Below are 18325 nucleotides of genomic sequence, written 5' to 3' on the forward strand. Positions count from 1 at the left end.
AAGCTGGTCTGGAAGAGCTTCAGGGCAGAGAGAGGATCCAGGCCTGATGGGAGCATCTGTGTAGAGGCGTTACTGAAGCATTTGGATTGGTTAAAGCCTTTATGGAGAGGAGAGACATGACTAAGTCAGCCTTTTCATTTACTTTTCCTCTTAACAAAAGCAATCTGGAAATACTGTCATCCTGAAATTGTAGTGTTTTGTCATGACCTGCAGAGGCTGAGGTGCCTGTAACTCTACTAATATTATTGCTGCTTCATGCTGACACATTTAATACATTACTTTAATTGACGTAAAGGCCCTTTACGTCACGACTGCTAGATCACGTCTCTTAAAGTATAGACGTCGACGTCTGCCGCACCTATTTGATGAGGCTAACAGATGTAACTCACTAAAAACACCTTTGGAAATTAAAGATTGTATCTTGGAGGTGTAAAACAGGACAGTAATGATCTAGGAAAGTGCTGAATTCACAACAGGATTATTAAAGCAATAAGCCACTTTAGGCCGTGCGTTACTGCGATTTTATCAAGGGGAGGGTGTTCTTAGCCTAAAACTCCCTTTCCTGTGATAAAATCACAGTAACACATGGCCTCAAGTGGCTAATTGCTTTGATAAAAATGATACAATACACAATTTTTTTAGAAAATAATTGGTGATTATTAGTAATAATCAACAAAAACAAGTATTCCGCCAAGAAATGTAGTTCCTCTAGAGTGTGGTATCGTTGCCAAGCAACCTCGGACTGCTGAATGAGGAGAACGTTTGGTTGCCCATCGCTGTGTATTGTGGTCATTTCATTAACTTTTTGTTGTAAAACAATGAACATATGATAACACAGCACTGTTTAATGCAAAAACGTTCTCTTTATAAGTACTTGTTGGTCACCAAATTACCACCGAGAGTCTTATTTGGCACCAATCCAGTGGCACCCTCTTCTCACACTGGGGCTGAATCTCAAATATCTCCCTGCTCCCTACATAGTGCGCTACGCAGGAGTTTGAATACTGGATCCTGAACCCCAACGGTGCAAAATACAGCTAAGAAACAGTCATTTGGGACTCAGACACATCCACACTCAATAAATGATGCACTGTTTGGCTGTAGAGGCTAGAATGTCTAAACTTTCATAGCTAGAACACTATTTAGGGAGTACAGAGCCGTTTGGGATTCAGCCTGGGTTTGAAACTACTTCTAAATGAAACACGAACATTTTAAGCTTGTAAGTGACATTTTTTAGACTTTATATTGCCGCTTTACAGTGTGTACCGTATGGTACGTAATTCAAGCCTGTGATATTAATGATGGAGTTGTTTAGGCTGTTAGCTATGTTTTAGCCTGTTAGCTAGCTGACCAGCGTAGTTCTAGTTAAGAACATAAGTTGCCACTCTTGATTCATCAGTACACTCGGTAGCTTAAGAGTCAAAGATTATTCCATTAACAGCAGAAGGGTTGTTTTCGTGCCATGGCGCAGTAATACAGAGTTCAGTTGTTGTGAGGCGGTCATAGGTGTGTGTATGTCGTGCATTTTACAACAACTTTGAATGTGGCTTAGCCAATCAGATTTTAGGACCATAACTATCCATTTTATAATAGAGTTTAGCTTCTTCAACCGTAAGGACCCATTTATGGCCTGCACTGAAGTTTACCAAATTTTCTTACTTAATTGAAAATAATTTGCAGTTTAGTTTCATAGTTACTAAATAATACGTACATAATAAATAATACTAATTAATAAGTAGATAATAAGCTGAGGTTTCAAAGGGTTAAGAGGTTATAAGAGGTTAAGAGAAATTCTTTTGTGTTTTTGCTTGTACGGTCGTGCCTCTGAATGTGCAGTGTGTCTGTCTCATTTATGTGTGAGTAACTGTTCTCTTTTTGTTGTTTTTGTCTTTTTGTCTGGGTGTTTTTTGTACAGGGAGCAGTGGGACTGATTGGACCCACAGGCGTGGTCGGCCCACCTGGGGAAAAGGTAAAGCCTACACCCCCTACACCCCCCTCCTCACCTAATGAGAGACAGTGAGACAGACAGATAGAGCTTCAGGAGGCCTTTCTAGAGCAAACCTTGAGGTGACGACCATAGGACCGTAGGACACACGCAGCCAATCAGAGGCTGGTTCCTCATACCTTCACAGTGATGTAAACGGGAGGAGACAGCCACGCTAAAGCAACTTAGACAATCACAGATTGGTACATTTGACCGAAATGAAAATTTAGAGAAAGGTTCAGTCAGTGACCAGAAGACTGTCCCTCAGCAGTTCATCAGTTTAAAAAGATTCATGTTTCATAATATTGTTTGGGCAACTCTGTATGTTTTCACAGGGTGATCGTGGTCCAGCAGGACCTTTGGGTCCACCAGGGGAGAAGGGCTCTGTGGTAAGAACAGTAAACTTTGCTGCAACAAATAAACTCTGACACTTAATCAACAGGCCAGGCTTTCTCCAGAGCTCAGTGGTCAGTAGATGTGTTACTGTAGTTGATCAGTAGACGGTAGGAATTTTCAATGGTCTAGTGTTACATACACTGGTTATTGAGTCTGTAGTTTCTGCTGTTGGTTATTTGTAAGCAACTTCAGTTATTTTGGGGGGCCGAGATTATAGGTTTGTTTATACGTTAGTTCATTACAAGGCTATGAAGTTAAATTAATTGGTCAGTGAAAAATGTAATTCACACAACTTTTAATGGCCAAACGTACAAACAAAGTGCAAAATTCAGCTGCTGCTGTTTTTATCCATGCAGTATACTTTTGTCCGTGTTTACAGATAACAGTATGTCAAACAGGAAACAATAAAACAAGACTATTTGTGATCACTTAACAAACGAGCACAGTGTGAGCCGAGTGTGATGATTTAGGCCTGCAGTTAGCATCATGCTAATTGGTACAGTATAAGTAGGGTACAACTATTGTACAACTATAACATTGCAACATTGCAATTCCTGAAGATTTTTTCACAATACACAACATTTAGCACAGTATGTATTTCCTCCAAACCTTTCTGTTGGGAGTCTTTAATTTGAGCAAAATTAGGCAAAATTGTGTAAATTAGATTTTCACCACTTTCACCGTCACTTTCAGTGTTAGTGTTGGATCATTGGTCAGTGTCAGAACTGTTTGGAATTGTTTCACGTTTAGTTTGAAATATAATCTGTTTATTGCTTCTCTCTGTTTAAGGGCTATCCAGGCTTGCCAGGAGGTCCAGGTGAAGTGGGTCCTCAGGGTTCACCTGTAAGTTCTGCTTATGTTTATGTGTCAGGACTGGTTCCTCACACACTAATCGTTACTGATCTTAGACTAGGTCCCGTGCCAGCCCCTCTGACAGCGTCATTTAGACCAAGGCTAGGCCTATTGTGAAACATGCTAGTTTCTATGTAATTGGCTGATATTTATCTGTTAATAACACTGAAACACTCCTATTGCTCCTATTGTTTGTCAGGCACTCAGTGGTGATTTTGTTAGATTAAATTATATTGGAATATAATAGATAGATATAATAGATGGTTTACACTTTAAAATTTAACCCCTTAAACTACAGACATATTTTTCATAACTTTTCATTATTATTATTCAGTAATTGCTATGAATAATTCAGTATGTACTATGAATTATTCAGTATCTATTAAAGCTAAAGTGTAAGTTCTGTAGATATGAGAGTGAGGAGCTTAAATGTGAACTCCCTCTCTCTCTCTCTCTCTCTCTCTCTCTCTCTCTCTCTCTCTCTCTCTCTCTCTCTCTCTCTGCCTCTCTGTGTCTCTCCAGGGTCCACAGGGTCCGAGGGGTGCTGCCGGCATTCCTGGGCCGAAAGGAAGACGGGTAAGAGATCAGCATTTTTGCATCACTGCTTCTCTCTCAATCAGATCTCAGCTCCAAGTGTTTAGTCCACTCTTCACTCGTTTGGGGAGGGTGTTATCTCCCCCCTTTTCGAGGGCAGGTCTCTTACCTCCTGTGTGGACTCACTGACTCTGATGTGCCCTCGCTCTGAATGTCATTGCATGCAGTCATGTCTCCTCTAATCTGCAGACTGAAGCAGCTGCTGTTCTTGTTTGAGTAACGCTGCTTTTATTTGTTTAGAGGAGATTCACTGAGAATCAAGCAGTCATTACTGGAAACCAGGGCATGTTTAATGCAGAGGTCTGAGCAGCCAGTCCACTGACTTTTCACCAGCCACTTATTCAGAGTGTCTCTCAATCTGTCTCTCATGAGCTGTGCAGATGAAGGATCATAAAGTCTGTAGAATGGTACAGTGGAGTGACGGGGTTCGACTGAAATTAAGAATTTGCAGCCATAATAATAGAAATATGCTTATCATATATGCATTTTATTTACAATTACCAGGCATGCGTCAGTACCAAAAACAGTCAGGTGTTTTACATTAATAAGAGCATTGTTGTTGTGGTGACGGAGCTGGTCTGCTCTGATGTTGTCTGGTCTAGGTTATTTTATTATGTACTCTTTAGCTACTACACTGATAGCCTCTTAGTGTAACAGCAGCTTATTTAACACCTTATTTTATTGAAGACCTTATTTCATATTTCATAGTGATATCAGCCAGTGGAACAGCATCTATGACACCAGGTGGACCAGCTCAGCAGAGGGGTCCAACTATGGCCACTACAGCATCACTTAAGCTACTAACTGCAGCAAAATCCAAATAGCTGCAGGTAGTTTTGAATCCAACCAAACGGGCAGGAGGCCATACATCCTTTTTAGTGGCCAGGATGTGAAATGTTGTGACCAGGGGAAACAGGCTTAGATCTTTTGTGGAGAACTTTTTTTGAAAAACTGGAAGAGCGAAAAGATTTCCTTTCAGTTCCTGAAGTGACTGTTAGGGTTGAGTTTAAGTGTTGGCAGCATTCAGCCACAGTTGTGCTTGGATTAGTGGAAATAACCCTCAGAGATGGTTTGGCAAGACTGTGTGTGTATATGTGTGTGTGTGTGTGTGTGTGTGTGTGTGTTACGGGCCTGTTTTGGAGAAGTACAGCATAACTGTGAATGAAATGCTGTCCACAAGCAGCCCAGTGAGACTCCTAGTGGTCTGGAAATGAATGACATCCATCCCTCCAGAACAAGTCATCACATTGTACCCTGCACTAGTCTGACACTGCTTGGCTGAAATGAGCAGAAGACTAACTCTCAAGTCAAGATACAGTCATATGCAAAAGTTTAGGCACCCCTGGTCAAATGACATGTTATGTTGGTATTCTAAATGAACATTTAGTTAATAATAATAATACATTTTATTTTATTTAAAATGCGCCTTTCAAGACCTCAAGAGAGCAGAACAGAGTATAATACATACACAGTTAGGAGTGCGTCATGGTGAACAAGTGAGTTTTTAGCTTTTTCCTAAATACTTTGGATATTTAAGCTGTAAAGGAAGACGGTTCTAAAGTCGCTGGGCATATATGCAAAAAGCACAAACTCCCATAAATGAGAGATGGAAATGAGGAGCGTAAAGTAGTCTGGTCTGGTTACTGTTTGCATTAAAAGTGCCTTAAAATGAGCAGAACTGTGTTCTCTGTAGAGGATATGGTACCTTCTAATCTCTTAGAAAATCAGTGCCCAAACTTTTGCATACGACTGTATGTTTCACCAGGACAGCTTGTCAGTTAAGAGTGGATAATATGGATGAGATGTTATTGTTTTTATGGGAAATTAAATCATACTGCGCTTTTATTAGTGTGTTGGTATCATCAGTAGTTCTCATTAATATTTTATACACACTTAAAATGTTGATTCTTTAGTAAGGAAAATGATTCTCTATAGAACCCTTGAACACTCGAAGAGTATTCAATCTTCAGACTGACGGAGAATGTGCTATAGATGGTTCTATACTGAACCTTTTTGAAAAGGGTTCTATGTAACATCGGAAAGGGTTCTTCTATTGTTATAAGCCTGACATCGTAACAATAAAAGAACCCTTTTTGGTGTTATATAGAACCCTTTTCATTCTCTGCCTATCTGAAGAACCCTTTCATGATGCGAAAACCCTTTAATCATGCGGAGGGTTCTTTGAGTGTTCATGGTTCCATACAGAACCATTTTCTTTACTAAAGAACCGTTGAAGAACCATCATTTTTAAGAGTGTAGAACTTAACAAACGTGAGAGGAACAAAATATTGTATATCGAGAAAATGTCGAAGTATTGTGATGTTATATTTTTGCTGTATTGCCCACCCTCTGCTTCTAGTACACTAACAACTGCATACATAGAGAGCTTGTAAACAACACCTAGTAACTGCATAGTACCAAATAGCTGATGTCAGCCCATCGTGCCTCTTCTTTTACCTCATTATAATAAGCATCTATTGATTTTTGCAAATGTAGAATTAGGACAAAAATCATTGTTTTTCATGGCCTTTTAAAAATTTGCCACGGCTACTTTGCAGATGCATGTATATGTTATGTTGTGTCAAAATCTCAGAAGAAGGAAAAAACGTTCTCGATGTTGAATGGAATTTGACAGAGCTAGATTTTTTTGTAATTTTGGAGCATCATGAAATTTTGACCCAGTATGAAGGGCAGCAAGCATTTCCAATAAAAAAAAATAAATACAAGATTTTAATCTCACAGTGATGATACAAATCGTGTATAGTGAAAATGTTATGTATTGTAATGTTACATTTAACCCATCCTCATGGCTTATTTGTTATGTGGTTCATTGGTGCAACACGAACATACAGCACTAGTGAAATGCTTCTGTTCTTCATATACATTATCAGCATAATAATTGAAGAATAAATATTGCAAATATTTACATGAATTTCTGAATTTCTTACTATTAGGTACATCCATCATGTGCGTTAGTGTCAGCGTGCAAGTTGGACAATTGCTGCAAGTTTAACAAGCCTCTGATTAGTCAGTCAAATCCGTTTGGGAGTCGTCTGGACGTAGGGCTGGGCAATAAAACGATTACAGTAATTATCGCGATATAACTTTCCTCGATAGAAATATAATAAATGTTTAGTAAATGTTTGATATAAGAGACCATTCTTACACTTCCGCGTTCTCGAGAGCCCTCAAGGCATTTTCTACTGCAAGAAAAGTGACACTACTCTCCTGTCACCACAAGAGGGCGCACTTCCGAATGGGTCACCAAACATCCTTTAGCGGCCGTTAAAATATATTCTGTGTGTATGTATGTATCTGTATGTACATGTATCTGTATGTGTCTTTGACACACTTTTGCTTTAAATTTGAATCTAGAAATTGTGCAGAATTTGCAACATTTCTTCGTGTTTCTGGTCTAACAGAAACAGCTGCAGCGAAGTAAGAACCCAGAATGCTTTTCTCCCACATGAGAGACATGTGGGAGCCAGCCGAGGAAGTCATGCTAGAGCCAGCCGTGCGTTTCTCACCGCCCCAATTTATAGCATCATTAGGGATCCTCCATCTGATAGTACAGGAACCTTTTCCTGCATGTCATTCCCATATACCATTACTTACACATGGTAGTACTTACTCACTCCACACATATGATGCTGCATGACTTCCTTTCCTGTTTGTTTGAAACATGCTTTTCTTAAATGAGACTGAAGTGATTGAGTTAATGATGTGGCCTCTGGGTGGGTTTTCCAGACACAGGTTATGCCTACTGTTTCATTTCGGATTCCAGTTTACTGGGAATTCTCTATTAAAGGCCTTGTCAGCCTTGCTGTAGGCCAGGGATTGGTCACATCTGAAGAGCTGCACCATGGATTTAGCATTTAGCATTTAGTGTACAGCGTTTTTTAAAGGCAGTAGCGTGTTGATAGTGAAGTTTCATGAGCTAAATTATATTCGTTTCAACACAGTGAGGACATTTGTAACACAGACTTACTGAGTGAAAACATTTATTCACATTTTTATTTTTTATTTATTCACATCATCGACCAAGAGCACAGCCGGTTTGACTGTGATGAACTCAGAAGAGGTGGTCCTTCATTTTGCAGTGCTGAAGATCCAAATTTGAGGACGCACCCAATCTAAGCTACAAATAATACATAAATGAGAGAGTATCGGGGTTCCCAGTGATCCTTAAAGAGTCTTATAAAGTTTTAAAACAGCTTTAAAAATAGAAGTTCACGGTTCTGAAGTCTGAAAAAGTCTTATTTTTCACTATTAGATGTATAAAATTGTAAGATGAAAAATTAAAGACCATGTTGAAAAGAGTCATGTATATTAAAGTAATTCAGAATAATGAGTAATAATAATTTGTCAACCAAAAATATCCAGCCCACAAAAAACCCACAAAAGCTTGACCACTGACAGAATCCTACGTGAATGTTTAGAAATGCTTATTCCAATAGGAATCATCTGTCTTAAAGGCTACTTTAACTAACTTTGATCAAAATTGGCAAATGTAATCTATCTAGCGAATGAAGCATGTTGGAATAAGCCCTTATAAACATTTATGTAGGTTGTCGGTTGTCATGACAAGCTTATATAGGTGTCATGTAGCCTGTTGAAGTGTACCCTACAGTAAAGTGTTACCAAACCTTGTATCTAATTTATACTTTTTTGCATGCTTTGAAAAGTTGCTAGTAAAGTAACTAGTATCTGGTCTAGTCTCTGTCTGTATTGTGTAAAATTTCATAAAGAAAGGACAAAAAGAAACGGTCCATAATTCCATAATTTCCATAATTACTTAGTTATAATCATGTTTATCAGGCTTTTATTAATCTGTTTGAATGAACAGACATAATAAGCCATATTTGTGTTCTTGTGTGATAGAAATGATGTTATGTTTCCTTTGTTGATGTCAACAAAAAAGGTATTGAAAAGCGTTAAATTAAGATCTTAGAAATGATTACGACTGGATTAAATGTTAATGTCTTTATATTATCCCTGTTGTGGTTGGGGAGTTAGCTGGCATGCTCTCAACTTGGACAGTTCACTCATTCTTACGCCGCTCTAGCTGCAGCTGAAATGATAGGTCACTGCTAAATTGCTAACCGCAGTATTTTTTTTCATCACCAGTTTTTTGGTCCACCTTTTGGTCCATCGGTCCCATTTTAGCAAGACATGAAATGTGACTGAGGCTTTATGCTAACACTTTAAATTCAATTGAAAATGAGTTTCAAGCTGGAATGATTAGAACAATTAACTGCTAGCTTTCATGCTATCGTTCAGTAGCATGTAGCCGTAGGTTCAGGCCTACAAGTGAGTCTCAGATTCACATGAATAATAGCCAACACAAAGTTTGTGTTTGGTGCCTCAGAGTTACTAAGAATGGCACGTTTTGAGACCCAAGGCTGCTGCGAATGGACTGATTGTGTTTCAGCTCATTTTAGAGAGGACGGATAGATGGGCTGGCCGTTAAAAGTGCCGGTGTAAAAACATGGCTCACTTACAGCTTGTTAACAAACGATGAATGAAGCATTCATTACGCTGGGCCTTACACAATGCCTGGGTTTGTTTTGAAAAGGATTTCAATGTTTTGAAAAGGATTAAATCAGTAGGGCTCTCTCTCTCTCTATTTCTGCTCTTGGCTCGTTGTGTTTTGACTGGCGTGAGCTTCTGGCTCGTGGATCGGCTAACTGGACTGCAGCAGTCGTTCGAAAGAGCACTCTGATAATTTATTTAGCCTTTCTGGCTATGAAATTCATTTCAAGAGTCATTTTATGGCACAGATGTGGATCTGAAGGCGTGAATAAATGAACAGGGCTTTTGACTCAGTATGGGTGATAAAGACTTCCCTAAAGCAGTGCTTTGCGTAGTGTGAGTCTAATTGTGTTGAATCATATCGAACCTTAAACTGAAATTCCAGTGGATTCAAAGGGAAACTTCTCCTTTTCTCTGTCTTTATCAGGGGCTGAGAGGAGCCGATGGACCTCCTGGAGAGCCGGGACCCGAGGGCGGCAAGGTGACAACACTGCACACTTTTATATCATGCAACACATAACCTTATGACAGATACACGCTATTGTTTATAGGTTTGTCAGAATGATAAACAAGGCTGAAGATGACTCCAAGAACATGCCAGGTCTATTTCATACTGTTGAATTGAGTTTAGTTCAGTGTGGTATATGAAATGATATGAAAATAATAGAATTTATAGATTTTGATGGCAGTTTTTAAATGTGACACTTCTACTAGTGTATTGTGTCTGCGTGTCAAAATTTGTGAGGTTTGTAAAAAAATGCAAGCTCGACAAGTTTGATTAATAATCTCAGATAAGTAAGGTAAGTACAGTGATCCTTTATCCGAGCACCACTAAGCATCCCATCCACACTGGCTCCAACACAGGCAGGCAGGAACACCTTCATTTTCACATCATCTCATAGACTGTTTTATAGTTTTATAGGGCAGCAGGACATCAAGATCAGAACATTTTACTAACTTGTTATTTTAAATATAGTTTAGATGCTATAAAAGCCTTAATGCATGTGCCCGGATGCAAGAGCTCTCATAATGACTGAAGTAAGATGTGCGTCTAGCGCAGCCAGTGTGACTAAAACATTGATTAAAATAATAATAAACCTACTGAAAGTTATGGTTCATTCTGAAATATAAAAGATATCAGTGTTAATGTGTGTAAGGTCTTAAAGCAATAAAGTATTAACTGCTCATGTGCTGTATGTGTGACTGACTCAGTAGCTCTCTTATTTAGATACAGCTTTTAAAAGGCAAGTTTCAGTGACGACTCTCCTGATAAGACTTTTTTCCGGCTACTGCCACAGTGCATTTATCACTGAAGTACATCGAGTCTGAAAAATCATTTATGAGAAAAACACTGATGAGGCAACATCAGGAGAGTACAGGAGAGGACGCCTTCAGCAGCCTGGGCTGGACAGTGCTCATAGATGGATAAATCAACATCTCGCACACTAACAAAAGCAACAAGAAAGTGTAGCTCCACAGTTCTTCTCAAAACAAGGTGTAACAGTGATGTGAGAGTGAGAAGCTGCAGCCACGGAGGAGCTGGAACATGCAGCCACTGTTTCCCTCACTGGATGCTGGTGATGAAAACTGGAAACTGCGTTAAACTGTGTTCACATGATTTTATGTTCAGGTTCAAGTTGAATTATTTAATGTAATGAATTCATACTGGTGAAGCTCATATAGCTGTAACACAGTGCACTGCTTTTAAATGGAGAAGAATCTTTCTGTAAGGGTCAAATTACAGATACAAATGACTGTTAACTACACAGACTAAATTCTCTCTCTAAAATCTATCTATCTATCTATCTATCTATCTATATATCTATCTACCGACTGACCGACTGACCGACCGACCAACCTACGGACCTACTGATCTACGTACCTACCTATCTAGTCATGATGAGTTGTGGTATAGGTTGTTTGATATCCCTAATGAATATGATTCATTTTTAAGGGTGCACTGTAAAAAATGATTTAATGTTTAATCTAAGCAAGTAAGTTACCTGGTTACCTTAAAATTTAGAGGTCGTTCAAATAGTACAGTAACAGAACAATAATCTATGGTGTATATTATGTTAATGTATCATTTGAAATTCAGTGAATGCAAAATTTTAAGACAGTCAGATTGGCACCTTTTTACAGCGTAGTATTAAGAAATGAGTCAGGTGCTCATCTGGAAATACTAACAAGCATGCAAAGTCTGAAAAATGCTGATCGGACCAGGCCTGAAAAAAATACCCCATATGATCAGAGATTCCAAACTTTTGAACAGCAGTGTCCTTTATACTGAAGCGTGTTCAGATATGATGAGGCTTTGAAAAGCTGAGTACTGTGTTTGTGCTTCATTACAGGGGGAGAAGGGTGAACCTGGCAAGAAAGGTGCTCCTGGCTTTATTGTAAGTACTGCTCTCTCACTTTCACTCTCTCTCTCTTTCTCTGTCTCGCCTGTGTGTGCAGGACCCAGTGAGGCACTCTGATCTCATATGCCCCCCACTTCCTCCACCCCGTGCACAGAGGTGGTCTGATACACAGCCTAAGATTAAAGGAATAGTTCAGCTGAAAAATAATCAAATGTGCACAGTTTTCCTCCAAACCCCAAATCCAGTCAGTGCCAAGACATGTTTGGTGTCTGAAGTTTTCTCCTTTAGTTGTGCACTGGAATTATAAGGCTAGGTAATGGAAGCTTCTACCCCATCAATTAGCATGGTGCTAACTGCTTAAATCTTCTTACGCTGGCCAAAGCGTGTTGGGTTGTACAGTAATCTCTACTGGTTTGGCTCGTGTGGTTTCTTACACTGTATGACACACTGTAAACATGGACTAAAGTACATCACATCACTCAAAACGGTAGCACCTTGAACTCTGAATTTTGCCTGTACTACATGCCATTTGCGCAGTGCTAATTGGTGGGATTTAAGCTTAAACCATCATAGATTACCTGTATAGATTGTCATTATTTTTTGGATTATCACTGTGTCTATTGAAGACTCCTTCAGTATACCATTCAAGCCTGAGTGTTAACAGTAGCTGGAACAAGTCCTGCAAAGATCTTTAACTCTATTGAACTGAGCGTTTTGTCGGCGATCTATGCTGAGAATTTGGCCCCTTCAACTCATCTAAATGTGCTGCGGGGAGAGTTATGGCACATGTATTTCCTCTTTGGCGGCAGTGAAACGTATCAGCGTGTAGAATCTGAGATTTTTATGTGCTACCATGTTTTCTATCACTGTAAAAAGATGCACTAGGCTTCCTTTATAGTTGCTTGTGATTTTTCCGAGCGTGTGTGCAAACTGGATTCCTATTAAACAGACCACGTTCTTTACAAATCACACAAATACAACAACACCACTGAGAAATCATGTCATTAATGGAGGACGGCTGATTACACAGTAGAAATAGCCACATTTTGTGTCAGCCTTAAATTGTTAAGAACCTTTACTTTGCAAAAAAGTGATTTCAGTATACCTTCCATTTATTTCAGTATCCCTTACAAGGCTGACTGCAAACAGTAGCTGACACCAGTCCTGCACCTATACTTTCACAAAGCAAGCAACCGCAATACAGCTGTGAAACATTTCAGTTGATGGTTTTTGTAATTTATGAGATTGATGTGTGTTTTTACAGGGCAAAGCTGGAGGTCCAGGGAAAAGAGGCAATCCAGGACCACCGGTATGTACATACTACACATTACACCACCTTGTTCTGCTCTGTCTGGAGAACTTGCTGGCTGTACTGTTCTGCAGCACAAACGCTGATAGGCCCATCGTTACATTTCAGCTGACAGTTTATTGCCATATAAGTAATTGGCTGATTTCCTATCTTCTTTTCTGGCTGTCAATACTAAATAGCTCCCACCTGAAGGTAAATGCAGCTCAAGCTCAGATAAACAAACATTACTCACTGCTGCCCTCTAAAGGTGTAGTCAGAACTTCTGTTGGTTTCGTAAGACCCACGCTGTGTCTCAATAAATGTATTTGCTGCTTTATTTACATCCGTTTGCCTCAATTAATTCTGATTAATCATCAGATTTCATTGATTGTGAAAGCTAACAACTGCGGAAAATGCTTGTGGGGTATTTGGTAAATTGTTGCCATGTGGCAACAATGCACAGTCGTAGCACGGCACCATAAAATCTACAAAAAGCACCATAAAATCCAATTTTTCTCTAAAAGCATCCTTTTATTGAAAACAAGACGAAACAAATCCAACTTATTCTTAGTGGAATGTACGACCCAGTATTTACAAATATTGGAAATAAATAAATTTCTGTTGGTATTTGTAATGTATGGTAATAACAACATAATAATAAGAATTCCTGGTCATGTCATGTCATAAAGTATTTGCCCTTTCAAAGTAAAAGGCCCTTTTTCCACAAATAAATAGGTAAACATAGATTTTATATTACTGCTTTTTAGTAAAATTGAGATAAAGTAATTGTAACACCGTACAGTAGATGTCTAATTAGTTTAAACGCTGTACGTATGAATGGCCATGCAGAGGTAGTATGTGTAAAACAGGCTTCACAGACACCTTCACTAAAACCTCACTCTGTCATTACCCTGCCCTCAGTTTCCACTGGATTTCACTGCACTGGGGCAGTTAATTGCTGACCGCAGCGGGAAGTAGATGTTTTTCCACCTTTTACAGCACTTACTCTCTGTCATTAAGGCTGTCAGTGACACTGAGAGTCAGAAACACCTCAGCATTTCAGAACAGAACTAGGACGTGGATTAAAGCGCTGGGATGATTAAACTAGACCAGATTTTTAATAGCCTGAGGATTCCCTTTCCCTCCCTTCTTTTCTTCCCTCCCTCTCTCCATCCCTCATCATCACTGCTCCTTTAAACCCACAGTGCCCTCTAGTGCCAGAAACAGAGCGTTTGTTACTGAGTCTGACACAGAGACTTCCTGAGGCTCACTTGCAGTCTCCTATGTTCTAGATATTAGCCCCTTAAATGGCCAGGGCCAAATTTTATTACACACTTTCATAACCTGTGAATAGCTCAGCTTTAGCTTCAGTTTGCACAGAAGTCCCTATAGTTACTGAATAATAAGACTTATGTATGTAATAAGCCTGTGATTTTAAGGGGTTAACTCAGTAAGTGTGTGGTACAAAGTATGTGTAATTATTTTTTTTTTTATTTTAGGCAAATGATGGTAACTTCTGACACACTCTGACTAAATTACACTGAAATGACTAACATATTCTAGCTATTACGCTGATTAGGACATAGTAAAATACCTCATAAACATTTGGTCAAACATTTAAGCAGGAAATCAGAAACACTTCAGAGAACTGGGACTGAGTAAAACCACAGTCAGAATTATTGCTTTCAGTCACAGCCCAAATTCAGTTAATAGGTAATAAACAGGTACATATTATGTAAGAATGTTTGTATTTTGTTCGTGTGCAAACTTTTGATGTTCCGTAACTTCCTGACCCAAAGTAATTGCACGGTGTTCAATATAATTACCCACTTAATGCCTAGAACTTGTTTGGCATTTCAGTGTAATACAGTTAGGCTGTCTTGGAACTTCCCACCATGTTAACTAAAACTAGATTAAAACTTTAATAACTAGAACTTAAGGCTGTGAAAGAAAGTGCAGCGCACAAGGGTAGAGTTGTTGTTTTGCTGTTTGTTACCTCATCATTGAAATGTAATTACACACTGAATGACATTATGTAATTACATAGTTATGTAATGTATTTCATTTACCATTGATTTATATTCTGTGTTGATGGGTTTAAGTCTGCATTTCTGACTATTTGGTTTATTTAAATGTCAAGCAATGACAAAAACACAGGAGACATGTAAAAAATGTTCTACTTTACGTAAAACATAACATGCCAGATTCAAATCTTGATAAAATATCTCCTCTTCTGCCTAGAAAAATGCTTTTAGAAACGCTTAGAAACTGAACTTTTGACAGAAATAGACAGAAATAATTCATCTAAAATTACACTATGCTTTTATCATCACCAGCAACAAGTGCAAATTCTAAGGGTTAATGTCTGGTGGAGGAGAATTGGGAAATACAGGTTTAGCCTGTACGTATGAGAGCGACAGAAGCTGTGCATCATTATTTGATTTGATAATTAAGAATTCATAATTATTTTTAAAAATATCCTGAAGTGTCTGGATGAACTGTTTACACAGTAGTGTAATACTGACAATAATAATAGTATAAGAAGCTTTTATTTTGATTTTTACATTTGAAAATAGCCTGAGATTTTATTTCAGCCCCAAAAAAGGAGCACATGCTATGTAATTTTTAATTGAACATTATGTGTCTTATTCAAATTTGTTCTGATCTACATTGTAAGCTATATTATATGGCCAAAAGTATGTGGACTCCCTGACCATGGGCACTAATATGGAGTTGGCCCACACTCCATGGCTGTAACAACCTCCACTCTTCTTGGAAGGCTTTCCACAAGATTTTAGAGTCTGCAGGAATTTGTGGGTCAGGCAGTGATGCTGGATGTTCTGGCTCACAGTCGACGTTCAGGTTGATCTCAAAGGTGTCAGGACTTTGTGCAGGACAGTAGAGTTCCTCTACATCAAACTTGTCAAACCTTGTCTTTATGGACCCCACTTTGTGCAGGGGTACAGACCCCGCTTTTTCGCCAGAGTACAGTCATGCTGGAACAGGAAAGGCTCTTCCCTAAACTGCTGCCACAAAGTTGAAGGCATACAATTATCTAAAATGTCTTGGTATACTGCAGCTTTAAGGCTACGCTTCATTGGAACTAAGGGGCCAAAACCCTGAAAAACAACCCAGCCCCTTTATTCTTCACCAGCCTTTACTGTTAGCACTGTGCATTGGAGTAGATATCGTTTTCCTGGCATCCACCAAACCTAGGCTTATCTATCAGGCTGCCAGACAGACAAGCATGATTCGTCACTGCAGAGAACACGTATCCACTGTTCCAGAGTCCAGTGACAGCATGCTTTACACCACTCCAGCCGACGCTTGGCATTGTGCCTAGTGCTCTTAGGCTTGTGTGCAGCTGCTGAGCCATGGAAACTCGAAATTTCGTGAAGCTCCCGACACAGTTCTTGTGCTGCTGTTGCTTCCAGAGGCAGTTTGGAACCCTGTAGTAAGTGATGCAACAAAGAATAGGTGATTTTTACTGTGCGCTTCAGCACTTAGCGGCTCTGCTCTGTGAGCTTGTTGCTCCTAGATGCTTCCAATTCACAATGATAGTACTTACAGATGACCATACCCACTCATTTTCTGAGACATGATTAATCAGTTGCTTTTTCCCCTCACTCGTCCATCTTAGACAATATTATGGTAAAGTGTTAACCAAAAAGTTGTTGGGGGGCCCCTGGTGACCACGGGGCCCTCAGCAGCTGCTTTTGTCACTTAGTAGAGCCAGCACTGAATGAAGCCCGAATGAATTAATGTTAAAGAATGAACGTCACACTCTATATAGAGACCTGCTGTGAGTGTGAAACATGTTATGATGAAGACATGCTATGATGTATAGTTTAGGGCTCCTCCTGTTCAGAGGACACTTTTGCGTTTGTTCCTGCCGTGGCTTCACAGGAACAAAGCTTTTGGAGCAGCATTAAGGGTCCATATTCAGATCTTATTCAGAGTGGCAGTGTAGGTGGGGTGGGGTAGAAGTAGTTGACAGTCATGCTGTTAACAGTGGGTGTCAAGCCAACATTCTCCTTCTGGCCTGCCTCTCTAATTATAAGGTCATTGCCAATGTCCACTTTTGCTACTATGACTTGATCTTAACTACCTGAAATATATGTGATTGTGTTTGACCCACATAGAGTTCTTCTGTGTGTGTGTGTGTGTGTGTGTGTGTGTGTGTTTTGCAGGGTGCTACAGGTCCTCCTGGCAGTGCTGGTGAGAAAGGCCCACATGGTGAACCTGTGAGTATTCAACTTCACACTCTTAGTCTCATATTAGCTAATTCAGTTCAATTTAATTCAGTTCAGTTTAGGTTAGTTTAATTTGGTTTCAGTCAGATTAACTAAGCTACATTTAGTTCAGTTCATTTTCATTCAAGTCAGATTCATTCAATTTTGTCTAATCCAGTTCTGTTTCATTCAGTTCAGATTAATTGACTTTCTTTTTTTCTGTGTAGTTTAATTCAGTTTGATTTTGATTCAGTATGATTTTGTTTCATTCTGTTTAGTTTCATCCAGTTTCATTCAGTTCTGTTTGTCAGTTTAGTTTCTTTCTGTTTCATCCAGTTTTGTTTAGTTCATTTGGTTTTGTTTTGTTCAGTTTCGTTCGTTTAGTTTTGCTCAGTTTCGTTCGGTTTTGTTTTGTTCAGTTTTGTTCGTTTAGTTTTGTTCAGTTTCGTTCAGTTTAGTTTTGTTCAGTTTCGTTTGGTTTAGTTTTATTCAGTTTCATTCAGTTACTTTCACTACAGTTTGCTTTAATTCTGTTCAGTTCCATTCAGTTCTGTTTGATTCAGTTTAGTTCAATTTGTTTCAGTCAGATCTTTTATGCCCTGAACCAAGAATACATTACATTGCTTACATTTTCAGCTGACCGGTCCACTGACCATGGGCCAGTCTGTAAGCAATATGTGATGGATTTTGTTTAAACATCAGATGGATTTCCTGAAAGATAACATTCTTTTGGCGTGTGCACAAGACAGATGGATACAAAAGCTTTCATTCTTTCTTACTGAACATCTAAACCTAATTTGTCCGAAGTGAAAGGTTGTGTTTATGAGTTCAGGCGTTTGATGTGAACTGAATCTGAAAGCCAGGCCAGGCTGGTGGTGTGAAGATGTGAGGAACAGTGTGAAGCGCTGAGCTTTAACTCCTGCTATTTCCTGCGCTTCAAGTGTGTGTTTGGATCAGCTAGTGCAAACATGTAATCTGTCTGACGGACCCCCAGCCGAGAAAGGCTGTGTGAAAACACTCTTACAGCCCGGAGCTGTTTGATGTGGCTGCACTAGTTTTCCATTCGTTCACACACGCACACACACAC

At 39.3% G+C, this 18325-nt stretch overlaps 1 protein-coding gene across 1 annotated transcript in view; it reads left to right on the top strand.

The window, feature by feature from the left end:
* The window catches only part of LOC118823005 (collagen alpha-1(XXIV) chain), a 163152-nt gene that overhangs the window by 97439 nt on the left and 47388 nt on the right, over window positions 1–18325 (top strand). Inside the window, exons 25-32 of the mRNA XM_036592365.1 lie at window positions 1916–1969; window positions 2320–2373; window positions 3170–3223; window positions 3755–3808; window positions 9786–9839; window positions 11710–11754; window positions 12983–13027; window positions 17197–17250. Of these exons, the coding sequence (XP_036448258.1) occupies window positions 1916–1969; window positions 2320–2373; window positions 3170–3223; window positions 3755–3808; window positions 9786–9839; window positions 11710–11754; window positions 12983–13027; window positions 17197–17250 (414 nt within the window). The remainder of the gene's footprint in view (window positions 1–1915; window positions 1970–2319; window positions 2374–3169; window positions 3224–3754; window positions 3809–9785; window positions 9840–11709; window positions 11755–12982; window positions 13028–17196; window positions 17251–18325) is intronic.

This window comes from Colossoma macropomum, unplaced genomic scaffold (assembly GCF_904425465.1).
Source record: "Colossoma macropomum unplaced genomic scaffold, Colossoma_macropomum, whole genome shotgun sequence".
NCBI lineage: Eukaryota > Metazoa > Chordata > Actinopteri > Characiformes > Serrasalmidae > Colossoma > Colossoma macropomum.